Raw genomic sequence first — 25,924 nt, 5'->3', positions numbered from 1 at the left:
AAACGCCGAATCCCATTTGTCGTCTTTCAATAAGAGGCTGTCTACTGCCAGAAATAAAATAACGATATACTGCACTGTATTGTACTGTCAAGACCTTTTCAGTCTAAGTAGCCTCTATCCTGTGGTTTCTTCCCAAAACCAAGTCAGACCGCGCTGTATCCGCCTCGGCTCGCACCGCTGCCTTGTACTGTGTTGAGCACGCGCCGCACCCAGTCCTTCATGAGGTAAGGGATATCGCGAATGGTGTCGCCATGGGGCAGGAGGTCCCAGCCGCGGGCACCGTAGCGGTTGTAGTTGAGCCACGAGCCGAAGATGAGGTAGGCCGCCGTACCGAGGAAAACACTGTTGTTGTGAGTTAACCGAGTTAGCTCTGTTCCGAGGAACTTCTCTCAGGTTGGTGGAAAAAGAAAGACGTACAGTATGACAATCCAGGTGAAGAAACCCCAAGACTTGCTCGGCGTTTTGCCGCCGTTGTCCGCGGCATCCTCGCACGCGTGCTTGGTCTTCCAGGTGAGGCGCAGCACATCGATGTTCTTGTCGCTGTCCAGAGCGCCGTAGCTCTCGAAGGTCAAAGCACGATCCTCGGGTCCGAGCTGCACCGGTCCCGTAGGCTTCGGCTCCTTGTCGTCGCCGTCGCCTCCCTCATCGGCGGCGTAGAGGAGAGGGTCGGTCGGCGAGCCCCTTCGGAGCACCGCAGCAGCATTCGTCATGTCGTCGTATTCGTCATCGGGCTTGACCTCTCCTTCGGTGCCTTCCTTGTCCTTGTCGCAGACGAATTCGATGATGGCTTGCTGCTTCTTCTGGGTCTTGTCCTCGAAGGTTCTTATGCCGCCTCGCAAGACCAGTCGCAGGCCCTCCTTCTTCGAGTCCGAGTTCGAATCGCTCGTGCTCAGCCGGACGGCCTCGTGGTCCAGGTTACCGCCACCGTTCGCTTTACCCTTAAGCTCGCCTGCGATGGGGAATACGGAGTGGAGGGAGTCGGATTTCTTATCATCGTTTGCGACGTAATGCTCTAAAGCGCAGACTACACAAGGAGGTGACGAGATGTGTTAGCCCAACGTAATATTCCCTTTCCTTCACGCGTCTCGGGATTACATAAGAGGACTCGTGATGGAGACTACGGTACATACCTCGCGTGCCCTGAGGACATTGTAGTTTCCTATCAACCTCCCCTTTGCGCTTCAAAGCCTGGCAAATATCGGTCGTGTAGGTCGTGTTGACGTAGTTGGTGCCGAGGTCGTCGAGCTGACTGACCACGACCGAGTGCGCGCCACCTAGCGGTTTCAGGTTGAATTTTTCCCATCGGCCACGATGGACTCGCACTGCAGCATGGCGTTGGCCGCCGGGGCGAGCAGGAGCAGGAGCAGTGACGCATCGGCTGCGCCGGGACTTATCGACGAAGAAAACCGCATGGTGTTGGCCAAAAAGTGAGACGACCCGGGAACAACGTTTCGTAGTGGTGGTGTTGTTGTTGATGAAGTAGAAGGGAAATCAGTGGGTGTTGGTCTGGCGGGAAACGAGAGTAAGTAGTAAATAATCAAATCGAGTAGGGAGAGGAAGAAATGAAGCTCAACATCAAATTTACGATGCAATAATGTCACATGGATGGAGAAGAGGCAAGTGGTGTGTATTTGGAGCTCATGTGCCGCCGTGCCTATACTACAGTAGCTCGACAGACTGACATATCCAAATGGAAGCTCGGGTTCCGTCATAGTCTGACCGTCAAGCAAGCACTCTGTGGCTGGTCACTTACTCAATGTGATACTTGGTCCGGGCTGTTGTGGCGCAGCTCACCACCAACCACCACACCCTACCTATGGTCAAAGAATTCCATCATCCTCTCTATAAGCTGAAGCCTATTGAACTCTTTTTCTGGACAGGCTTCATTGATTTAGAGTCCAATTGTTCCCAATATGAATATCGATCATCTCGATCCGGATCGTCTGTTTGATGAGGCATACTACATAAGCCGTGAGATCCTGACGCTTTGAGCCAGGTGTTCATCTCACCAATGACTAGTGACTGGAATAAAAGTCAAGTACATACTAGTCATCCAATTTCTAGGAATACCTGTAACACTCAGTCTGTCCTTTTCATTATCTGTGGCAGGCCACTATGGAGAAAGGCAGTTCGGATACTAAGAACATTGGAGCTATTGGTATGCAATATGTGTTTTGATTCGGAGCAAAAGAAAAAGGAGTAGGGTGGTCAGAGCCACGGCCTCGCACATCTTTAGCTACTTACCCAGGAAGAGGTTTTTTTTACCGAAAGGCATGGATCGATTAACAGTGAATATAGATGATCTTGGTTTGTTATATAACAAGGGGCGATTCTAGGGGGCCAAGTATATGAGTATAGAGACAAAAATGTAGCGCTCTAAGCAAATCCCTCCCAGTAATCAATCTGTTCGCTTTGAGATGCTAATTTATATATATATATGTAGTTGTATATGTTAAAAGAGCCGTGAAGTCGTAAATCCCATTACCATTGCCCACCGTATCTTTTTCCTATCCTATATTCCCAAACGCCCATCGCCCTCATTCTCTTCCCCTTCGAAACAAGCAAGTCAGAAGTACATAGGCAGCCTGGGCAGCCAAGGCAAGCACCACAGACGACGCATGGTACTGATGACCTAAGTGATCAATACCGGTACCGCTGCTCCTCGCTCCTCCGCCTCCTCTCGCGCTCCCGGTAAAAGTTCTCCCTCTCGAGCTCAGCCGCACGCGCCCCTCCGTCGCTGTACACCCAGTCCTCCACGCTGCGCCAACTCTTCGCCTCCGGGTCGATCTCCCGCTCGACGGCGCCGCGGCCATGGCCCTTGGTGGATCCCCTCTTCGACACCTGCGACTCCATGGCGGCGGCGTCATCCACCCAGTCCCAGCCGCTGCCGCTCCGGCGGTCAAAGTCGTCCTTGGACCGCGGCCGCGTCGTGACAATCTGCATGTCCCTTCCGGCCCGGCGGTCGTAGTCATCCCCGACCGTGGCCGCCCCACCATCTCCCTCTTCTCGATGACCTCGAAATTGCCGCCGCCGCCGCCGCTTCTCCTCTTCATGTCCATGTACGCCAAACTGGCACGGTCGTGGTCATCCCCACGGCTGCCGCGCCGGTAAGTCCGGTCCCTTGACCTCTCCTGCTCGACACGGTCGCGGTCCCGGCCGAGCTCGAGTCGCTTCTCGACCGCGTTGGCTCCAAAGGCGCCCACAGCAGCGCCGACCATGGTCGCCAGTGCTTGGTTGCGCCGCGCCGCCGCCTCTTCGTTGCTGTCCTGCGAGTGGTGGCGGCCGTGGTGCGACGTCGCCTCGGCCGCCTCGCGTGCCGCCAGTCCGCCCAGCAGGGCGCCGACCACCCCGACCCCCAACCCCGCGGTCGAGTCCGTGAAGGTGCCTTTGAGCAGGTTGCGTGCCTTCTCCAGGGGCGACGAGTTTTCTTCGTCGCGGTCGGGCTCGCCGCGGTCGTCGTCACGACGGGAACGAGAGCGGTCCCGTTGGCGACTACCGCCATCCCGTGGGACCCGCCTGTTCCGTCGATCATCTTTGTAGTAATAGTCTTCTTCATCGTCACCGTCACGGGACCATGATGACCGCCATCCGAGGGGTGGAGGCAGAGAGCGCGGTCGAGGTGATCGTGCCGAACGGGGCACCTGGAGGGAGGTGGGTGAAGTGGGAGGCTCGTAGTCTACACCGCGGGGAGGTGCGCCCCAAGCACCGGTGGCGGATGACGGCGGGTACGGCGGCGGTAGTTGACGCGGCGATGGTCTCCGGTTGTATACGTGTTCCGAAGGGGGCGGTATACTGGCACCGCCGGCGTAGGTGTAATCGGGCGAGTGGTCGCGGCGGTCGCGGTAGCCTCCTGCGTATCCCGCCATGTTTGGCCTACTTGTTGCTTGCTCTTGAGGGGCAGAAGATATTGCTGATGTGTTGTTTTCCTCGGATATTTCTTTCAGCGAGTCGTGTGTATGGTCTTGTTCGGCAGACAGTATATGTGGCCGCGTACGGAATACACCTTGTTCGTTTAGGTCTTGTACAGAGTTCGTTAGGTCAAAATGCCAACTGGCTTGTGAAGGAGAACGGCCACTTTGACCAAGCGTCCTGGCGTAAACTCCGAATCGAGCAGAGCCCTTGGGATCTCGTGAAAAATAGTAACAGTGGTGCCCTTGCCCTTGAAATAAAGACGTGGACTCTTATTATAGGCCTCTTTTTCCGTATATGCAGTGCTGTCGTAAAAGCAATGGGTGGTGTGATGACGATGCAAACAAGCACAGTGCCGAGCCCGACTTTACAGGCGGTGTATATGCAGCTCTGCGGGCTGCCTCTTTGGCCGAATGAAATGTCGAATGAAATATCGTCCGATTTTTTTTCCTTCTCCGTCCAAAACGAACAGGGCGATGAGATGAGAGACGTAGTTCTTTCAGCCCGGAAGGCAGAATTGCCTGCCCTCTTGAACGGGAGAGAAAATGCGTCTTTAGCCAACACGGGGTCCAATCAGTAGAATAAGGCGGCTGACCCGATATGCTCCCTCATCACAGAAAGTCAAGTCATGTATGCAGTGTGTCTCGCTCTTCCAGCCAGCCAGTCAGGTGCACTGCTGAGGCGCCAGGCCAGCCAGCACATGGCAGTCGGCGGGGTCATGATTTGACGTCATGGGGGCCACTGAGTCGAGTGGGAAGCAAATCCCGATTTGCTGCTCTGCTGCAGCATGGGTTGCTCGGATATTGGCATGCCGGTGCGAGCAAGTTGCGATCTTGCCTGGACGTCCCTATATACCCTTCGAAACATCGTGAGAAATTGATTGATGGTTTTATGCGTTAGGTTAGGCTGTCGGCATGGCGTAGGACTTTCACGCACGTAACTACTGCTTCGGGGGCGCGGCGCCTTGCAGCCATTTCTGGGTCAAAAGGCTAAGCTGCTAACCTTCTGCAGTCAAGCAGGGATCATGCTCGTTACACCTTGAGGTCATGACCGTCTATGGTGATAATCGAAGCAATTCAGTTCCCGTGTAGAGCCAACGATATTTCTCATTATGCTTCATGGGGTTTAAAGCAAATGGAGTCCAGTTGAATTGAATTCGTTCGAGGCAGATACTGTTATATTTCGAGTGGGTCGCGGCCTATTGGAGCCTCCAAGCCTGCTGACTGCGAGGATAGCTTCAGGGAGCAAGCCGTGAGTGCTCTGTGTTTTTCCGTCTGCATCTTTCACCATATATGACAAGTACGAATACGATGTAGCCACCCCTTACTGTATGGCTTTTCCAATCCGAACGGAGGATGCTCTGTACCCATACATACAGCACCAATATGACTCCTTCCGTGCCTTAGCGCAACTCATCCCATATCCCTAGTGTTAGCATTTGTCAGTGTCGGGAATATCTCGTTTGACGCAGTTCCCCAGCCAAGATTCCAGCCCTGGTTTTTACAGCCCAGGCGGCGAGAGGTCGTACATTTTCTATCCAGATATGCAAGATACGACCAGCAGAAGGAATCCAAGGTGAAAGAAATATACGTGTAGTTAGTTACTATAATACAACAGAAACGTTGAAAAGACATGCGTCATTCCACTATGGCTCTCATTTTGCAACGGCTTATAAGGCGGAGAACCGCTCGGGTTATACCAGAACCAATCGAGTGGCATTTCGGGAGCGGCAGCCTCATCAGCAACATCACTATGCAAGATCGGTGGAACTGGAGAACCCGAACGAGAATCCCAAGGGCGTCCCGCGATGCAGGGGGGCATCAAGCGATTAATTGCGTTGACCCCTATATCTTCTTCTTGGTCATCTCTGAGATATTTGTGTTGCCCGCCATCAATGGAAGTCAGCTCAGTGATGGTTTTCTGAGGATAAGGAGATATAGATTGGCTGCTCCTGAGCTACCCCTTAGGACATGTAGTCCGTCGGGGGGGAAATCATGTCGTAAAGGTTGACGCGTCCATCCTTATCTCCGTGACTTTGCGGATAGTCTCTGCACGAAGTATACGCATACTTAGATGGCACCCGAGCTTGCGTGCCGGCCACCTTCAATTTTCCTTCCATATGGACGGCTTTCGAACATCAAGGTATAAATTGAATGGGCCTCCATACCCTTCCTAGTCGCGTGATAGGACTACTTGCCGACCTAGTAGAGCACACGCCGCGAAATAGGCATACCCAATCGCGTGGGCCATATACAAGTCGCCTGCTGACCATAAAATCTGGAGATAGTTCTGGCATTGGTTATTAGAAGTACTCAAAGTTACCTGGTAGTGCCAGGCCCCTAATCTGCCAGCTTGAGCCTTGGGGTTGGGACTGGTGGAAGGCACTAAGGGTGCGAAAATAACATCGTGCCTACCTTAAAATCACGGCAAGACAGATGGACCGATGCGATAATGCCTAGATGATGTAGAGATGTGGGGTCGATCAGGTGCAACGAGTCCCCCAGGTTCCTCGGATTTGGGATTGGTAAAAGTTGCTGTTACCTAAGAGCCTCCCTCGGCTAGAAGCAGCACACGTTGATAAAAAACGTCCTTGCTCGTGGGAGAGCAGGCAATCTTCCCAATCTCTTCTCAAAGCCGAGATTCTCAGCCGTGAGTACCCCGCTTCGGCCCCACCTTTCTTGATTACCGTGTCTACCTCCCGGTCCCAGCAAAAAGTAAGGCAGGGCGCTGTAGACGCGGCCCAGGCCCCACGGGGATTTACAGGGGAGGTTGTGTCGCAGTCATCGAATTTCTTATCCCCCCCAAACGCGCCCCCAAGACGCCCAAGCTGCACACCCAAACCCCATCAGTGGCCACTGGCTATTGATGGCCTTGTATGGCCTTGAGCTCTTGAGCTACTGCTACATACATAGGCCGGTAGTCGGGGCGAATCATCCACCAGCTATGCAGAAGACTTGAGGCAACTCGGCAACAGCGCTGATGATTGCGCTCACCTGCACCGTCTCTTACTCGCCTGCGCTTGGCTCCCACGTGGTGGAGCAGATGCCACTCGAGTGGATAAGCACTCCCCAGCATGGAGTCTTGTCCCCCTTGTCCCCCAGCCAGTACCCCATCTTTCCGCTCACTTGGAATGATGCCTTCGGTTCAGAGAGAGCATGCTCCTTCCCGAAATCTATGCCGTGAGAAGGACCCGTAACAGTGTGTCCATCTCGCTTGGTCCTCCTGGCGTCTCGGATCTACCCATCGGCCTGGACACTTCCAGCAACTCGGATTCACCGGCGAGGCCACCACCACCACGTGTGCTTCAAGTATATAGGACTTAACATATCTCCTACACCTCTCGCTCTTTATTCTAAGCCATCTGTTCAAGCGGATCGGTAATAAAAAAACGAGACAGGAAAGCACGAGCAGACGTTCTGGATCGCTTGTCATGTTGCATTGAGATACCCAATATAGACGTAGTTCCCTTTCGGCCCCCCTTCCGATTCGCTTCCGTTATCAGGCTGTTTGGCAGCCTATTGACGCCGCCCTGCTTGCCCTTTTCATCGATACACCTTGCTTCTGCATCATCGGCCACCTGTTCGCCACCCCTTCACACCACATATCGTCGCTATGATCGAGACCCAACCCGCAAAAAGGCCCTCGTCGCCGAACTATGATATTGGTAAGTTACCGCCACCCCGTCCGTCCGTCCGGCCAGGTCACGAACAGCAGGGAGCTAACCCTCGGATCAGTCATCGTAGGAGCCGGCCCGGTGGGCTTGATGTTGGCTACCTGCCTGGCAAGATGGGGATACACCATCAAGCACATCGACAACAGATCCGAGCCGACCCCGACGGGGCGCGCGGACGGTATCCAGCCGAGGTCGCTGGACCTGCTCCGCAACATGGGCCTGAAGTCGGCCATCATGGCGCACAAGCCCGCCCGGGTCTACGAGGTTGCATTCTGGGATCCTCCCAAGAGCGGCAACGGCATCGTCCGGACCGGCACCTGGGCCAGCTGTCCGAGCTTTATCGACGCGCGGTACCCCTTCACGACGCTGCTGCACCAGGGCCTGATCGAGCGTGTCTTCATCGCTGATCTCGCCAAGTCCGGCAACAAGGTGCAGCGGCCGTGGACCATCACCGGCTTCAAGACGGACGAGCAGGCCAACCCGGAGTACCCCGTCGAGGTCCAGCTGAAACACACCGACGGCACCTTCGAGGAGACCGTACATGCCAAGTACCTCTTCAGTGGCGAGGGCGCCCGGTCCTTCGTGCGAGATGAGCTCAAAATCGGCATCAAGCACAAGGACCCTATCTCTAACGTCTGGGGCGTAATGGACGGTGTGGTGAAGACCGATTTCCCGATATTAAGGTTCGTAGAGAAGACGCATGGCTTATGTATTGACGGTTGGTTAACATGGTTATAGATGAAATGCACTATCCACTCGGAAAACGGGTCGATCATGGTTATCCCCCGTGAAAATAATATGGTCCGGCTGTATATCCAGATCGCCTCTTCGACAGATCCCAATTTCCATCCTCGGAAGACGGCAACGGAGGCAGAGGTTCAAGCAACAGCGAAGAAGATCCTGCAACCCTACTTCATCGAGTGGGAACGTGTAGAGTGGTATTCCGTCTATCCCATCGGGCAGGGTATTTCCGAAAGATACACCCTTGACCAGAGGGTCTTCCTAGGTGGCGATGCTTGCCATACTCATAGTGTAAGTTGATTGCCTTGCTCCAAATAAGATGTTGTCTGGTCACTAACCCCTTCTTCGAATAGCCCAAAGCCGGACAAGGTATGAATACGGCCTTCTTGGACGCGCTCAACCTCGCGTGGAAGATACATGCAGTAGAAGCCGGCTTCGCAGACCGCGAGCTGCTGAAGACGTACGAGCCCGAGCGGAAAGAGGTTGCCGAGAACCTGCTGAACTTCGACAACAAGTACGCCAAGCTCTTCTCGACGCGGCCTTCGGCGGACACGGTGCAAGCGGCGTCGGAGCAGAAGCCCGCGCTCCAAAGCGGCGGTGGCGCCGAAGACGACAACGACTTCATCCGGACATTCAAGGAGTCGTGCGAGTTCACCAGCGGCTACGGCGTGGCCTACAGCCCCAACTCGCTCAACTGGTCGCCGGACCACGCGGCGCGGTCCCCGCTCATCCACCCTCAGGGCACGAACCTGCGGACGGGCCGGCTTATGATCAACGCCGACGTGACGCGCGTCGTCGACGCCAACGTCGTGCACCTCGAGCAGGAGATCCCGCTCAACGGCGCCTTCCGGCTGTACGTGTTCGGGGGCCACCCGGTGCGGAACCGTAAGGCGCTGGCCGACCTCGCGGCGCACCTGGCGAGGCCCGACTCCTTCTTTGGGTCGCACCTCCGTGCCGATATGGACCAGGTCTCGCATCACGACTGCCTGAACCCGCACAGCCGCTTCTTCTCGGTGTGTACGATCCTCGCGGCCCGCCGCTCCGACATCGAGATCTCCCGCGACGTGCCCGGCCTGCTGGCGCGGTATCGCGACCTCGTCTATGCCGACGATATCTGGAGCCGCCGCGTGCCCGACGCTCGCGCCGCTGCCCACGCCAAGCTTGGCCTCGACGAGGATAAGGTGGAGTGGTCGTCGTGCGGCCCGACGGCTATGTCGGTGTTGTTGTCAGTCTCGTCGAGGGCGCCGGCACCGTCGAGGCCCTTAATGAGTACTTCGCTGCCTTTACTGCTAACAAGAAGCTGGGGGCTTCTGAGACTAGGCCTCAGCTGTGAAGAGGATATAGCAGAATAACATGAGAAGCGAGTGAGCTTTAGATGGATGGGGGTACCTAAGGTTGTGCGGGGGGCCCCTTTTGGGGATGGTTGGAGGGGGGAAGTAGTAGATAAGAAGCGCACTTACGTAGGTGGTGCTTGAATGGATGATACTTAGATATGTGTGTCGTTTAGAAATTGAGGTGAGGCGTGTGCTTCATTCATGGGGTAACCCGCGAGAGGTATGAGGTACCGTTTCATTGGTCGTCGGTGGAAATGCATAGCCTCGCGCTTTTTGATGTTTCTGGGTTCCTCGTGTTAGTGATGGTGAGTGTTGGCCTACTTGTGTTTACTTACAGCTATGCCTAGCATAGCGGTGTATATATGTCTTCGGGCCTTTTGCTATGATATCTCAAATGAATTAAGAAATTGTTGCAATCAATGGTCACAAATTGCGGTCCCGTGTGTGTAGTAAGTAGTGTACTTATCGTGTCGTCGATATGTATATCCTCACTCACTTGATGTATCAACTCGAGTAGACGATGCGTCATCGCCTGCTTCTCTACGTTCTCATCTTCATGTATGCACGTTTCCGTTGGTCGTACATCGGTGCTGCTGTACGTATGTCGCGAAATCCCGGTATCTTCAATGAGCATGCGTGCTTCTTCCCTTCGCATTCGCAGGTTTCCTGATAATTGGGCATAGGGCCATTTATCTATCATGTCAGCTTACTTAGCTCAGCATAAATTCCTTAATTATCCGATCATAATGCTTATTCCTTACATCAAGGTAAATGGTTTGGATTATTATTATTTACCGGTGTCCCGCTTACTGTATATCTCTTGTCGGGCAGGCATTGATGATGATGCTAATATTGAGTAGGTAGTATGTGAGAACCGTAAGTAATGAATACAGATATGCAAGTGGTCGTTGATTAGTTCGTATCATCAACAATTCGAGAGAGGCGTATGAGTGGGCACCGGACCTCGCTTTCAGGGGAACGGCTGCGATTCGCAATGGAGTCAACCAATTTCTACTTGCACATCCCTTATCGCACTCTGCGCCATCCGGCGTCGTCCGTAGCTACGCAATTGCACACCCTTTCGCTCTATTTTCCAACAAGAGTGGGCGCCACACGATATTATTTCTTTCTGTCTGATGATGTGATCCGAGCCCGAACCCGGACCGGACCTTTCCCATCACCATGACTGGGCAATGCCGCAAGGTGTCTGGGAAACATAAGCCCCTTTCACATCCATGATCCTTCGCGTATCGTGCGCCATGTAACCATAGACCAAACGAAACCATTTCGAGAGAAGTGGCTAGACGAAGTCGTGTGTGTAGGTTACCATCATCAATCATCATGATCGCTATCTGACCCAACAACTTACCTGGTAGGTGTTGCCGACCTTTATACTCTTCTGACACACATATTCCCTCTTTACTGGATTCAATAGGTATGCCTTGTGTATAATGAATCCAGTGTACATATACTTGTCTTCCTAGGGCGTTTAGGTATATACTACTATGAACTCACCGGCTCAATCGCCAAAGTCAAGCTAAGCTGTACAGTCTGTTTCCCCTTGGAGAAAAAAAAAAAAAAAAGAGAGAGACGCCCATCGTATAAATACCATCACAATTGCCCTCAACCTATAATCGTCTATGGCTACAATCAGATGCTTGGAGGAGGACTTTTGCTGTTTGATACCCATTACGTGACACAAGGCTGCTGTCTGTTCCCCATCATGGTACATCTGAATAACCCAAGACCATATGTACAACCTATCTTATCTCTTATACTGATAATGAATCCCAAAACGAATATGTACACAGTCCCCGTCTTCAAGAACTGACTTACATATTACTCAGCTCCCCCGATCGCCTTGCCGGCCTCCCCTCTCCCCCCTCCCCCACGTGACACAAGACGAGACGAGACGAGACACACCGTATCACCAAAAGAAGAGGGAGAAAGAGACAGACAGGTACCACAAGACAGAACACGGGAAGCCACATGGAAAAAGAGAAAGGGAAACTCACGGCTGCAAACACCCAGTTCCCGTGTGGCCATGCAAGTTCCCGGCGATGGGGGTTGGGTTTCCCCTGTCACCATCGCCTTGTACCCTTCCGGGTACGCAGAAGACCTATTCAGGAAGGAGTAACATCCAGCCAGCAAACAACATCGAAGTTACCTACTGGTTCAGTACACTCGCACCAATACACTTGTGTCAGTATTGCCCTGGTCTTCCCATTGGTTAAATAGCAAGGCCTTCCTTATCATGGCAAGCAGGTTACATTCCTCTACAGGTCACAATATCACAATGTGAGCAATGAGAGAAGTGAGGTTTGAAGTAATCTCAAAGGCTGAAAAGCCAAGTGATCGAGTTGCCAAGAGGGGGTAACACAAGACAGAGCAAGGTCTACCTCTTTTCCTCTATCCCATACCCAATATCCTACGCTCGCTGTTGTTGCTTCGACCAAAAAGAGTATAGGATATAAAGCGTGAAGTAGAAGAGGAGCAATGGTATTCCTACGCAGTGCTCCAATGCAAGTCTTGCAATTGATACAGGGAAATAGTAAACCAGAAAAACAAAAACGACATGTGCTTCAGCAGTAGTGAGCAAAAAGATATCATCCCGTTTATTTGCATCGTCGAAAAGATCGATGACATTGAACCAACTCCCTCTCCGTGATGTGAGCGCGAAAAAGCACCATCGCCAGTTGATTTCCCCGCGCGCCGCCCAGCAAAAACCCAATTGCTCTGTGGTTGGAGATTCTCTTCTCTTTGACCCGGATATTCCCAATTAGAGCAAAACCCGACCCCGAAACAAGAAACACCCCTTCCTGATGTGTGGACGCAAAAACCCCGGCCTGCCTGCTGTGCAATAGCGATGTGACAAAAAACGCGACCGAAACCCCCATCAAAACACTTGCTCTATATGTGGTATTTTCTTCTCGTCGTCAAGAAACCCATAATGACTTTATCGTAGTCGCTGCCGTATGATCCCAAATAAGACTCCGTGGTATGAACACCGATGCGATTAAGTTTTGTAAGAAAAGCAGAACCCCCGAGTTGGAACGCCCATTCGTGAGAAAACCAAAAACCGCCCCCATCTTGCGGAGGGGTCGGAACACCCAAAATTTTCCGTGGTATTCCCCCCCCCCCTCCGGAAAACCCGAACGCAAACAAAGAGGTATCGAATATCTTCAGAAAAAACATGCCGTATGCCCATCGTAAACGCTCTGAAAGAACAAATTTTGCGATGAACACAATGTAATATGTCGTTTAAGAATGTTTATACAAGTCGTGAGTGGTGAAGGTGGTATAAAGTGGAGAGCCGGCAGGTACGGACCCCCAAGCGCCCCGTTTAATGAAGATATATGATTGTCGTCGATGCCTGAATGTCCGTTCAGGTGCCCGCCGAGATTATGGCATTCTCGGGTTTAACACGAATGAGCAATTACAGATGAAAAACTCTAAAGAGTTCTATTCATACCAGTTGGAGACGGTACGGGAAAGCGGCCGGAGACCTGCTTTACCACCGTCGACCAAGAGGCTGCTGCATCCGGCCGGGCGAAACCGAGGGCGGCGGGCTGGACATGGTCAGGCCGTTGGCGGGGTTGATGATGGGGATGGCGTTGCGAGCCCGGGTGGCGGCGGGCTGGTGGAGCTTCAGAGTCGCCTGCTGGCTCTGGTAGGTAGGCGGGATGAAGGCTGGCGAGGAGGAGTTGAGAGAAAAGGCCGAGGCGACCTGCTGAGGATGTTGCGTCGGAGAGGAATTAGGAGAGTTGCTAGACAGAGATGAACGGTCCGACGATGCACTGCTTATCGAAACCATCTGAATGCGGAGTCCTCATTAGTTAATGCTCCTTGACAACTGGGTAGGGGTAACCCCCAATGGGTTCGTGACTAATTGGACATGGCGCCAATGGAGGTGGCTCCGGGTGTATGCGGCAGACTTACATCGCTCTCGGTCAGTAGCTTGGGGCAGAACTCCATGTCGTCCTCGAGGTCGAAGGATCGGCTGACTTCGAATTGGTTGCGGAAGCTCGAGACAACGGCGGACTCGGTGAGCTCTTTCATGCTTCGTACGCCGCGGAACTGCCTGTGGGAGTTTTGGGAGACGGAGAGCCTCGGCGCCCTTCGGTTGCGGCCATGGTGGTTGTGGGAGGGAGCAGGCGCCGGAGCCGTCGGCTGGTGGTGAGTGTATTGGTAGTATTGAGACATGGTTATGGTATACTCTGATCCAAAGTAGAAACGACTAATGATAATGGATTGTTTGTTGTTGATGCAGCGCCGGCGGGTTGGATGTTAGTTGGGGGTGGTTGAGTTATCTTTGAGTATGTATGTAGTAAGATCTTAAGATCGTTTGAGTTGCAGTGACAGTTGACAGAAGAAAGACCGTTTGGGGTGGCGGTGAATGTCCCTTTCCCAGTGTCGGGTGGTACGTGCACTTTGCTGAGCTGTGGGTGGTCGGCTAAAGGGGGTCGGGGCACACACACACAGCTGGTGCCTGTGGATTCGCCGGTGCGGTATTAAAATTGAGCTCTGGCTTTGAAACAATAACAACAACAATGAAGTCACTGCGTGTCGCAAAGAAGGCAGCAAAGTGAGCGAGAAGAAAGAGTGGGAGAGAGATGATAACAGTCGGGTCTGGATGAATAAAGCCGTATCTTCTATTTCTTTTCCTTCTAGATAAGATTTCTGCGTATGAGAGAGGGAGCAAATTGATTGGTATGGTTTGCGAGGAAGAAGGTTGCTTGATAGCTTAACAGATACTGATGGATGGTTGGGTTTGGGATTGGGCTGGGTTGGATGCGAGGGGAGGGAGGATGTGGGCGAGAGAGGTTCTGGAAAGGCAAAGGATTTTGTTGGAAGGATGGGGGGGGGCAGCCCAGCAGCGAAGCGGGATGAGAGTGAGAGTGCGAGCAGCAAAGCAGGTCTCTGGTCTCTGTCCAGCCAGTCTCTGGCGCGAGTCTGGGACGGTACCTCCCACCTCCTGTACCTCCTCAGGGTGCAGAGTGCAGGTGGAGCGAGGTAGGGGGGCAAGAATTGGCCATGCTTGTCCATGGTCTCCATGGAGGGTGGCAGCGAATGCCCAAAGGAAAGTTGCAGTGGATCCCGCTAGACTGTCCTTGCAGATGAAGAGTGGAAGCAGATTGGCCTCCTGAGCCCTGGTTTGGGCGGGCAGGGACAAGCATGCCACAGACCATGATCTGGTCTCTGAAATTATGGGGGAGGGCCGGATAGGCCAATCAATCATTCTTCGCCACACGCTAGGCCACGAAGCCCAAGCCAAGGGCTTGACGCCATCCCTAGCATGGTCTAGCATCCAATGCTTTTTTGGGGTGAACCGCCGTCGCTCTGTCCCGGGTTTCTTTCGACCATTGGCTACGATCGGCCGCTCACTTTTTTTTTTGTGCATGCACAGTGTGTTTGTGTGTGTGTGGGTAATATGCAGGCTGCTCTGATCCGGACGATTGCGGTGGCGAGACATTCCAATTGTACGTTGTGTGTTCATGTCGCTCTCTCCCGATTATGCAGCTCTGCCTCTGCACCATAGGTGCTGCTACGTACTGCACACATACAGCGTGGTACCTAGACTCACTTGATGTCAGCCAAAGGCCATACACATGGTTCAACCAAGGTGAATCACTTCAGTGAACTGTGTCAGTCTATCATGCCGAATGCATATGGTCATTACCTACTCCCGTGCTTTCTACTACGGTGATCCCAAGAGACCAGTCATTCGGGTCACGGCTGTGCTGAACTCTCCCCTTTCCCACGTACAGTCTAGTGTCAACCTACTCCGTATCCGTGCACCACTTGGAATAGGAAGTAAGGCTGGACGTTAATCCGTCATGTCGCCTCCGAACCCTGGCATTTACATACATGCAAAGCCTGGCGGCGGGTGCTGACCGCAGTTGACGCACCTCACTCACCCTCTTCAGCTCAGTGGTCCGTGTCTGAGATGATAATCCAATGCCAACCTAGCAGTAGCATCATAGGAAATCAGCAGACCCTCCACGAACGGTGGTTGTGGGTCGATAATTCCCAAGGACTGGATGGGACTTGTCAGAGGGCAAATCTATCGAATCTCGGGAACTTGGAACCTGGGCGATTACAGAATTGTAGTAGCCTAGTTGCGTATCGTTCCTCTTATTATCGGAAGATGAGTTCTATTTTGGTGGTGGGCACTAATAATACTACATTGCCTACTGCACATCAACGACGCTTTTCATTTCCAGTTCTCGAGATTCCCGTCCCGCCCGCTAGAGCGGCTGCTTTCTGAGGGTGCTGTAATTTGTTGGGGACACGATGAAAACGGAGCACTAGGGCTGCTGTAGGTACATACATGGGGGTGCACAGTGTAGGTGCAAATGAGAACGGTCACTCACACACTCTTGGAGGCACTCACACATCACCACCAACCACGCACTCTTCTGTGTGACACAGTTGCTGTAAGCCTCGTCGGCGTGTGCCACACAGCATGGGGGGGGAAAAGAACATTGATCAAGCCCCCTGCGTGTCCGTGCTTCGCTTGCCCATCGTGACTCCAGGAAATTCATTCAATCCTTCTTCACGGTGGCACTTCCGTACCGAATCCCACCGGCGACTAGGGGTGCTTGCTGTCATGAGTGGATTTGCAGGTAGCATGAACCCTAGGCAGGGCAAATTGGCTGGCGGAAATCGATCCTTCATGTCATTCTGCCAAGTCTAGCCTATGTATCGCGTTGCTTGCTAATGATGAGCTCAAATGTATCCCGTCGCATTGGAGTCTCGATCTGGGCAAGCCATCGAATTTGGGATGACTGCCAAACAGCATTGCGTCGGTTCACGGCCATCGTCTGTTTGTTATTGTTTTGGACTTCCCGGTTCTGACAGGCAACCGGCTCCCAGGGCGGCGCGGCCTGCAGCGAGACCGTATTGAGCCTGAAGTACTGCAGCACATCGTAGAGATCTGCGAACATACTTGCAGTGACCGTAGGTTGCTTTTGATATCAAAAGAAAAACGTCGTAACGTTTGTAATCCAAGAGGAAACCAGACCGTCTTAGCTGTGGCCAGGTTCCATCTTAACTGACAATTGAGATTCAGTCTAGCACTGTGACGCAACCTCTGTGTTTGTGTATGTATGTACTGTACTGTACGATATTATTGTGTGTTTCTGGTCTTTGACGCGCCTGCCCCGGTGGCCGCGGTATTGAATCATTTGCTGTTTTGACTACATGCATTACTTTATCGCTTGCCGAGTGGGTGGGTGTGTAGGCCACGGCTCCTCTGAATAGGTGGCAGGGTAGTCGTCGTGGTGGATGGCCGCTCTGAGATGGCAATTGGCAATCCTGTATGTAAACATATCCATTGTGGTGTTGATCTGATCCCATCGTGGGTAGGCTCACAACACACACACACACACACAACCACAGCAATTTCCAGTTCGGTCGGCAGAAGGTTAGGTAGGATTCCTCTTTGTTGTACAAATGCACCTTTGACTGGGATCTAATGCAAGCCAACTGTATCGGGCGCCATAGGGATTGGCCAGGTCCCGTAAGCGACAGTCACGGAAGAACGAATGAATGGGCGAGCTGGAGATGCTATGCGGGCAGTTCGAATACAGCGTGGCAAGTGGGTGCATGTGGTGTCCAACGGCCAGTGGTCAGCGTAAATGAGGGTGGCTACTGAGTTCGAATCAGAGAAAGCGAGACCTCACTACCGCCCGACTCCTTTTCTTGGCTGCATACATCGAAGAGAAGCTATCCAGACTCTCTCCTTGTCATTCTGGATTAGCTGCAATAGGCGTCCTGCGAAAGCTCACTAACCTAGAGGCTGCTTTCAGATAGAACCTTGGACGAATAGAGTTGCTAGTGTATGTCCACTGTAGCTTGACGGTTTCAGAAGGCCGTTTAGGCTGATGGTTTCATTAGCGATTCATGCGTTTCTGTCTGCCACTGGCACCCACGGCCCCGAGCCCACAACAGTCGGCGCAGAAAGCAGAAGCAGCGAAAGCGGTTTCATCTGATGACGAGGTCCGGTTTCTATGTGCCGTCCGCAGTCGGTACTGTGCTGAGAAGGTCTATCCACCATGCGCATAGCCACGCGGTACTAAACAAATACCGGTGGAATTATGCAGAGACTATGCAGCAACAATAGATCCTGGCATATTTTTTACGGCGCCCAAACGGCTGCAGCAAACCGCACTTCAGCCGCCTGGCCCTGTCAAACCGTTGATTGACGTTGATTGACCAACCATCAAGATTACTTCTTACACACCAGGCAGCCAGCGTGCCAGCTAATGTTCCCAGCAACGCACCGTTCAACCGTTTGCGCGTTGACCAGTCACCAGGCCAGATGACGATCTTGGGTCATTGCTCGTCGCTTCCATCACCCATGCTATTCGTCGACTTCGAGACAGTTCTCGACCTTTGGAGAGAACACTCAGCGCCAGCAAGGTGTCGTGTCGATCTCCCCCACCCCCGTTCCCTACCTGTGACGAATGAGGCAAATTGAGGCCGGGCATCTTCGAGCCATTTACTACACAATTGGATATTCGGAGAGATGCTCAATTACTCCGATATCTCAAGCCCATCTGACTGTTGTACCAGATGACGAGAGAGCTTGGAAAAAGTGCTTACGTTGGACGAGTTATCAGGTTATTTGTGCCGTCGTTGTTTTTGCCCCCGATGCCAATCCCGGCGGGGAAAGCTTCTACGGGCATACACAACGTGAATCCTTCGGAATCCTGCTGACGGAGAATTATATTGATGACAGCTTTTTCCATGATGATGATCTTATGTGCCATGAAATGTTGCATGAATGCGTTACAGTATGATTTGACTATCTTGCTCGTATGTCGATCATTGAAGGTTATTGTTCATGATCTCCCCTCGGCAACTCGGGGCAGTGATGACTTGATGCTATTTTCGTCCTATTGTACTGTATGTGCGATACTAGTCGCGATCATAACTGCCGCTTTGGTTGATTTGGTAGGCTGGTAGGTCAGCGACAAGACCCGACATACATCTAGACGGGTAGTTTGTGATGGCCGCCAGCCGCAGTTGTCTCAGCTCCCCAAGGTACTGCCCAAGGCCGAGGTTGTCTGGACCAGAGGATCTGCAAGTATGTTTCCCCGGTAGGGAGGTCGCTCAATCCGAACAGCTCCGTGCAGCAACTACGTGTGAAGGCAGGCGATGTGTCAAGTACCACCTGTGTGACCAGAACGGTTGTGCCACCGTTATCTGACCCCTACCTCCTTCCAGCTTGTACCCCAGCCCCCTGTCTGGCGCGATGGCTGGTGGCAGCGCTTGTGGTGAGCTCGTCAATGAACAATTTACACAGTACTTGTACTCACCTTTTCATTTCATAATCCTTCGCGAACTCCGCACAGTCTAGAAGAGGTCGCTTCTGCACTGCCTCACCGCCGGTCGTGTGCGCTTCTGGAAATCTTCCTTTCCCACATCCAGCCCAAGTTGCTATGCATTAGCCGCTAGGTGAGGTTTTACAGTAAGGCGCTACAGCGGGTTCACCGTTCACGATGGTTTAATGTTTCAAATCGCTTACTGCGGCCAACCCAAATCAGATGTTCTTCTTGACCGATCTGGTCAGAGATGTGTAGATATGCAGTGCTGTGCTGTACGTACAAGCACAGTCAGTATATGCCCCGCAACAGTATCCGGGTGACTCGCCTTACCGTTCCAGCTGCCTGTCGGCCCACTAGGGGGGAAGGAGGAGGAGGAGTGGATGATGGACCCTTTCTACATTCGATCCAAGTTCCAAGCCGCCAAGGCTCTGTTCTGGGCTCTGCTTGCTCGTCTGGCATTAAGCGGTGCGACCCTGGATGACACTTGAACGTATCAGGCGCGCAGCAGGATTTTGGATGGCTTCATGGGGGGAAAATCTATCAACCACCTGACCGACGGGGACGGGACCGACTGGACCTGAGTAGGTAAGGTTACGCGCTGCCCTGCTGCTGGGGGGCCCGGCCGGTAATACAAGCGGCAAAGAAAGACCCTGCAGCCGGGCCAAAAACCACTTGACCCCAAATGACTCTGTTTCTCTCGTGTCCTGTAGGTAATTCTCCGGACCCAGCAAGCACCTATGCTTGTTCCAAAACCCCAATTCGTATGCGCGCAATGCATCGATTCAGGTTTTTCTTTTCTTCTTTTTACTCCTAAGCAGCCAAGACTGGAAATTCTAAAAAGGGGGACTCTCGAACGAGATGGCCCGGAATGCAACCCCCACACCCCCCCTTCTCCCACATTGAGGAATATCTCGGGGACTTGCCACGGATTGATTAGTAGCTCGTCGCTAACCCCGTTTCCCACCCATTCGGTAAAGTCGGCGGCAAAAGATTCGAACCTGGCTGGGCTGCCTGGGTCCCTTCAGGGACTTGTAGGGGGCTTTTGGGTAGGGGCTTCCCAAAAATTCGGCAGAGTACGTGCGGAACCCCGCCCGATACCGTCATGACTGACGTTGTTCCTTCCCTCCCTCTTGATCATCCTGGCTTCGGTGGTTGGCTATGATGAACTGTCCAAAAGATATGATGCTTATCTCTCTGGGCTTTGCGTCAGACCTTCCGTCGATTAATAGGCGAACAAACAGTGCCGGATGGAATGATCAACATTCGACATAGCGAGACTTTTTTACTAGGCACAGCTTAGCCATAGCGGGCGCACACCACTGCAACTACAGGGCTGAAAGGGCCCTGGCTTACGGGATGTCACCTGGTCAACCGGCTCATGTTCGAATGACGAACAAAAATGTGGTCGAGTCGAAGACCATGACCTCACACCCCTCAATATAGGAATTTTGTAAGATAAGATTTGCTCTCTTGCTCTCTCTCTTTATTGCGGCGATCCGATCCCAGGGAGCCTCGACGTTGTTTTCGGATCGGCAGTGTATACCGTCGGCTGAGTTTTGTGCTGCTTTGACTTATTCGGCATCGGGCCACATCAGGAGACATTGACGACACAAACAGCAACCACCACCTATCCCTACATCGATTCTCTATCTAGATGCTGCCACAGAAGCAAAAGTCTTCCTAGTAATCCCGCATGCAAGAAACACATTTTCCCGTGGGGTTACGTTTGGTATAGATACGAAAAAGAAACGCCAGTAGATCAAGTGGGTAGCCATGCACCATGCGGTCTTAATGTAGTACCTAGTCTCAGAATATATCCCGGTGGATTGGGGATAGGCAGTGGACATGCAGCGATCCGCCTCCTCGTGACTGACCTTTGGAATGACTGCCGGGCGTTGCTACTGCAGCTGGATGAATCAGTGTATTAGCCCCTCCTAAAGTCAAGACATGTACCCCTGAGTAGTCTGTCCGTGTTGGAGGCTTGTAGCTCCTCGGCATGTTGAGCTGCCCACCTGCATGTTCTCAGATTAGGCGGGCGTACTGAAAGTATCCTCGAGAATAGAGAAACCAGATGTGGTTTGCTTGCAAATGCCGCTTGTTTGCGCATTGATATTACTACATGCTACGTGATGATCAGAAAAAGAAAAAGAGGGTTGCGCTGAAACCACCCCTTGGATCCGGAGAGGAAGGGAAGAAGAACCCCCTATGTACGTTTTCGTACCCCTAAGGCCTCCTTCCGCAAAACCAACTCGATGCTATGTATCTCTGAGAATCGAAAAGAAACCAAGACGACCAGCTTCCAAGCCGTGAATCCATATTCCTTCCTAGAATGCAATGCACCCCTGAAACGCTAGCAGAATCCTAATGAAAACAAACTTATGCTTGCTTACTTGCTCCCCAAGAATCTGCTCAGAACCCACTGGATGAGAAAAGAGGGTTCAAGTTGATTTTCCCTGTGGAAGTCAACGGGGGATGTTGCGTAACAGGTCGAGCGAGTTCACGGTATTCCTGTGCTTGAGAGACGAGCAGCTTGAACAGATGTTTGCTACGGAAGCAGGAGGACCGGTGGAGAGAACGTAAAAGAGCAAAGAAGTTAACTCCTTTCTTTTGTTCGCCCTGCTCTGTGTGAAAAGCAGCTATCGGTAGAGCTGAAATGTGGTGAAAAGGGGAGAAACGAACGAAATCCGAATGTGTCGACGAAGCGAAAAGGCGGAAAAGGAGTATTAAGGCAGTAGCTGTGTACAATAAGGGTAGGAAAGAACGAAGAAAAAGAAACCGATGAACGTGTTTGCTCTCTCTCCTCATCATATCCGCGAGAGAGGAAGCCAGCCATCGTTGTTTTGAATCCTGAAGCAACTGCCAAGTGACACAGTCCCCTCTAAGTTATATCTAGGCCAGAACCGAGTTGAACATCCGATCGGTATTTCCAGGCGAGCAAAGTAGTAGTTTCCTCAGAAGAAAGAACTCTCACCACTTGAGGCACGATAGGTCTTGGATGGCAGCATAACCAGACTATCATCGCCCTCCTGCTGCTGCTCCTGGTCACCCAGCTTAGACGGACAAACGCGATGATGCAGCAGGCTCTGGTCGTCCTCGCTATGCTCAGCCATGGACGTATCCGCAGCCGAAGACGACTGAGTAGCAGAAGCGAAGCTGACCTTCTGCTGCTGTGGCTGCGAGGACTGTCGCTGGGTAGTAGTCGGCATAGTCTGCTGCTGGTACTGCAAAGGAACCTGCGACTTTCCCTCAAAGTTCTCCTCATCATCATCTCTTCCTCCCTGTCCCTGTCCCTGGCGCTGCTGTTGGAAAGAAACATCCCCACCCTGCGTAACACTCATCACGCTCTGATCATGCCCCATGGCGGCGGCGACCTCGTGGGGGAGGGCGCGGATGGACGCCTCGCGCGTGCGGCGGACGGCGCGCTCGCGCTCGACGACGACCTTGAAGAACTGGCTGACCTCGGCGAGGGCGCGATGCATGCCCTCGGCGGCACCCAACAAACCCAGCAGCGCCTGGGCGTCGAGGACGTGCTTGGCGATGACGCTGTCGGGCTGGCAGAGGGTGCGGACGCGCATGATGCGGGCGTTGCCCCTGACGGCGTAGAGGACGGCGTCGATGGTCGTGGTCGAGTCCTCGGCACCGCCCGACATAAGGGTTTCGTGGTGCTGTTGATGCTGGTTGTTGTGGTGGGAATGGTAGAACCGGAATTGGTACAGGTGCAGGCGCACGAGCTCGACCTGGGTCTCGAGGTCGTAGCGGAAGCCGATGACGCGGGGGCGGCCTTTGGCGGCCCAGACATCGGATATCTTCTTGAGCTTGGCCGGGTCGAGCCGTCCGCCGTTGAGCTGCGTCTTGATGTAGATGTCCAGCGCGTTGGACAGGGTGTACTCGAGCTCGCAATACAGCAGAGACTGCTCGCGCGGGTCCAGCGAGATGATCAGGCGCCTGGAGACCGAATGGCGGCGCGGTGAGGCAGCACCGGAGGTAACGACCTTGGAGCGAGGCCGGTTGCCAGTGTTCTTGAAATCTGCTTTCTCAGCCTAAAAAGAAACAAAGGTTCGTATTAGCATACATCTTGCAAACATAATGTGAGTTGAAGAGAGCATGGGTTGATAAACAACATCTGTCGTGGGCTGCGTTTTCACATCGGCCTCACTTACCAAATCACGAGCAACCTTCTTGAGGCCATCAAAAATTCCAGACTTTCTCTGCGGCTCAGGCTTCTCTTCGGCAGCCGAGGTATCTTTGAGCCAACCATGTTCGCCAAAGAGGTTCTTCTTGATGTGGATGCTACTAGCCAGCAGCCAGGGCGTCAACGGGGTGAACGGCTCGGGTGGGCCAACATCACGGTTGATGTCATTTGTGGTAGCTGACTTGGGGATACCGGGACGCATGTTGCCCTGCAGCGAGTACGAGTACCGAGAAGACGAAGAAGATTCAACGTTAGTACCTGGCATGGTGGAGGTGTCAGGGACCTCGGGCTCCGTCTGCTTCATATCGGAGACAGTGGCGCTCTTGGAGCGGAAGGGTGTTTTGAGAAATGAGGACTCGGAAACGGGGGTGTTGCTTTCCTTGTAGTCGTTGTAAGCCCGGAGAACGTTTAATTTGCGTCCAATATTGGCGGTGCGCTTTGTGATGTGCAGAGGACTGATGACCGGTGCGGAAGTCGTGGGAGGATCGCTAGTGTAAACAGACGGTGAATCATCAGTATTGTTGTTGACAATGGTGCTGTTATTGTTACCCTCAAAAGCCGGGGTAGTGGGGACGGGGTTGTGGACGACCTCAACGTTTTTGCGATGGTTCACAACTTCTCCGTACTTGCGGGCGTCAGCGAGGTTGAGGGGCGTAGGGCGTTTCTTGTCCTTTTGGGCAGGAGTGGGTATCTTGGTTTGGGAAGAAGACTTCGCAGGATACAATTTATCCTGCGACCGTGATCGTGAGACGGTCCGGATTATCGTACTCCAGTCTGTCTCTCCGGTAATAGGTCGTTCACCCTTCTCTCCCTCGCCCCCTGGAGCCTTGATACCCGTGCTGCGAGCATACTGCTGGTCGAAATCATACTTCTCATGCCCATGATCTTCACTGGGCATTCTGCGATGGCTGTGGACTCCCAAAGAAACACTCCCCTCCTTGTGATGCAGGGTCTTGGGTACATTCTTACGCGAACGTGATGCAGAGGCCTTGTAAGTAGAGCACCCTGCTCTCTTTCAGGGAAGGGGAGCCAGGCACCTCTTCGGGGTGGCTCTGCGAAGACGCGAATCTACCATGGCGTGAGTGGTTTGTACATCTCTATATAAAGGGGAATGAGGACAACTTACATGGACGCCATCTTTTCCAATTGAGAATCTGTCAGGCTGAGATGTATATGCACGTCGCGCTTCCTTCGTCTTAACTTGGGCTTGGGTGAAATGACGCGACTTGGCTTTCTAACAAGAGCCAAGTAGTCACTTTCTTTCAGGGGAGTTGGGGAGCCCGACGCGATGGCACTTGATGAATCGTAATCTGCTGGCTCAGAAAAGCGACTGTAATTCGACGATGACGCGACAGAGCCTTGCTGGGATGAGGGCGACTCTTTGGATTTGCCTTTGTCCAAGGTATCGCCTGCTAATCGAAGAGGTGAAGGCAATTGACTGAGATCGGGCCTTGGAGAAGACCACTCGACAAATGGGCTCGCGAGCTCTGGATCATCCAAATCTTGAGGACCGACAATTTGAAGCCACTGGTCGACTTTTTGCGAAGTGGAAGTGTCTAGTTGTGGGGGTCAGCAGCGACGTTCAAGATGGACACGTGTGGGATTATTGTGCAGCTCGGCGAGCTACAAAGCAAATCACCTACCATAAGCCAACTGATCAGGTTGGAAGCAGCGTTGCCCTGGAGAACAGCTGCACTTCTTGTTGTCTGGCAAAGAAAAAAGAACACAATGGTCAGTGGGGGGATATCCAGTCCTCAAGTGGAAGTTGGACCCTACCGTGACTCAACCGTGCAAGACCCTCACTGGATGCTGCCCTCGAGGATGCCAATGTCTCTGCCGATATCGATAATGCCCCCGATTCTTCTGCTGCTGCCAGATCCTCGGCGGCTGAAGATGTCTCCCTGTTATCAGCAGGGACTGCGGCGGCATTATCGATAGACAATCGAGCTCCCTCCTCCGGTTCCATACATTGTTCGGCAGATATGGCTGTGTCCAGACGCCCAGACTGGCCTTTCTCCTGAACATCCTCCGAGAGTTCGGCATCCTCATCTTCGACAGAGCTATTGCACTTGGATTCGTAATGGCTGACCAGCTCTTCTACTATCGGGCTCAGAGGACGGCCTTGGATATCAGTCGTTAACATGTCCATCCTCTCAAGCTTGGTGTTTATCAGGTGAGACTTACTTCTTCTCTTGAGCGCGTTGTCGACCATCGTGTAAACTCAAGATTGTTTGCCTTGCATGGACGGTCAGAAGTTTCGTCAAAGAGAGTTTACAAGGAGAGGACTGTACAGTTACCGCCAGTGACCACCTGCAGGAACTTATTCTACGTATGTAAGCAACGACATCGCCGCGCACCCCGTTCGCAACATAGCTTGCGCCCCTCGTTCGCACCATACCTAGCTAGCTCTGTTCCTACTGGTGAAATGTGATCTTATTAATAGTAGCTAAACCATAGCAAGCATATCAAGAAGATGTCCCGTTGAATCCGCACCTATGGACCATTCGCGCCTCACCAACTTAGTAGAAAGGTAATCGTTGGTCTGTCGAGTTATGACTCGCCGAGATACTTCAGCAGACCTGCACCAAAACCGTGTTTCGCCCCTGGAGTCTATCGTACACTGCATAGTACGACACCGATCACCAACTTTCAGTGCTCCGGAGCCTCCAAAGAAGGCCATACATATGACTCCAATAAATAGCGAGTTTCTCTCAGAGCCGATACTTGAGTCGACTTCTAGTAT

General features: G+C 52.8%; 6 protein-coding genes across 6 annotated transcripts; 1 reads left to right on the top strand and 5 right to left on the bottom strand.

Annotated features, from left to right (window-relative positions):
* Positions 1–143: 143 nt before the first annotated feature.
* PG994_002201 (type II membrane protein) lies at positions 144–1,712 on the bottom strand (the record flags this gene model as incomplete). The annotated part of the gene is made up of 4 exons (XM_066853610.1): positions 144–342; positions 418–1,024; positions 1,131–1,389; positions 1,683–1,712. 4 exons carry the CDS (start codon positions 1,710–1,712, stop codon positions 144–146), a joined length of 1,095 nt encoding a protein of 364 aa, XP_066721751.1.
* Positions 1,713–2,640: 928 nt separating this feature from the next.
* Positions 2,641–3,866, bottom strand: PG994_002200 (uncharacterized protein; the record flags this gene model as incomplete). The annotated part of the gene is made up of 2 exons (XM_066853609.1): positions 2,641–2,937; positions 2,994–3,866. The coding sequence occupies 2 exons, from the start codon at positions 3,864–3,866 to the stop codon at positions 2,641–2,643; spliced, it is 1,170 nt and encodes a 389-aa protein (XP_066721750.1).
* Positions 3,867–7,521: 3,655 nt separating this feature from the next.
* PG994_002199 (FAD binding domain-containing protein) lies at positions 7,522–9,656 on the top strand (the record flags this gene model as incomplete). The annotated part of the gene is made up of 5 exons (XM_066853608.1): positions 7,522–7,573; positions 7,644–8,224; positions 8,321–8,614; positions 8,677–9,504; positions 9,564–9,656. The coding sequence occupies 5 exons, from the start codon at positions 7,522–7,524 to the stop codon at positions 9,654–9,656; spliced, it is 1,848 nt and encodes a 615-aa protein (XP_066721749.1).
* A 3,512-nt stretch (positions 9,657–13,168) lies between these two features.
* On the bottom strand, positions 13,169–13,860 carry PG994_002198 (uncharacterized protein; the record flags this gene model as incomplete). The annotated part of the gene is made up of 2 exons (XM_066853607.1): positions 13,169–13,471; positions 13,597–13,860. The coding sequence occupies 2 exons, from the start codon at positions 13,858–13,860 to the stop codon at positions 13,169–13,171; spliced, it is 567 nt and encodes a 188-aa protein (XP_066721748.1).
* A 2,495-nt stretch (positions 13,861–16,355) lies between these two features.
* PG994_002197 (uncharacterized protein) lies at positions 16,356–16,604 on the bottom strand (the record flags this gene model as incomplete). The annotated part of the gene is made up of 1 exon (XM_066853606.1): positions 16,356–16,604. The coding sequence occupies one exon, from the start codon at positions 16,602–16,604 to the stop codon at positions 16,356–16,358; it is 249 nt and encodes an 82-aa protein (XP_066721747.1).
* Positions 16,605–21,940: 5,336 nt separating this feature from the next.
* On the bottom strand, positions 21,941–25,393 carry PG994_002196 (uncharacterized protein; the record flags this gene model as incomplete). The annotated part of the gene is made up of 6 exons (XM_066853605.1): positions 21,941–23,029; positions 23,150–24,089; positions 24,151–24,249; positions 24,308–24,737; positions 24,958–25,302; positions 25,366–25,393. The coding sequence occupies 6 exons, from the start codon at positions 25,391–25,393 to the stop codon at positions 21,941–21,943; spliced, it is 2,931 nt and encodes a 976-aa protein (XP_066721746.1).
* Positions 25,394–25,924: the final 531 nt, after the last annotated feature.

This window comes from Apiospora phragmitis (genome assembly GCF_038363925.1).
Source record: "Apiospora phragmitis strain CBS 135458 chromosome Unknown utg000002l:1.0-5516284.0:1.0-5523493.0, whole genome shotgun sequence".
In the NCBI taxonomy this organism is placed as follows: Eukaryota; Fungi; Ascomycota; class Sordariomycetes; order Amphisphaeriales; family Apiosporaceae; genus Apiospora; species Apiospora phragmitis.
This window is presented reverse-complemented; position numbering and strand designations above follow the sequence as displayed.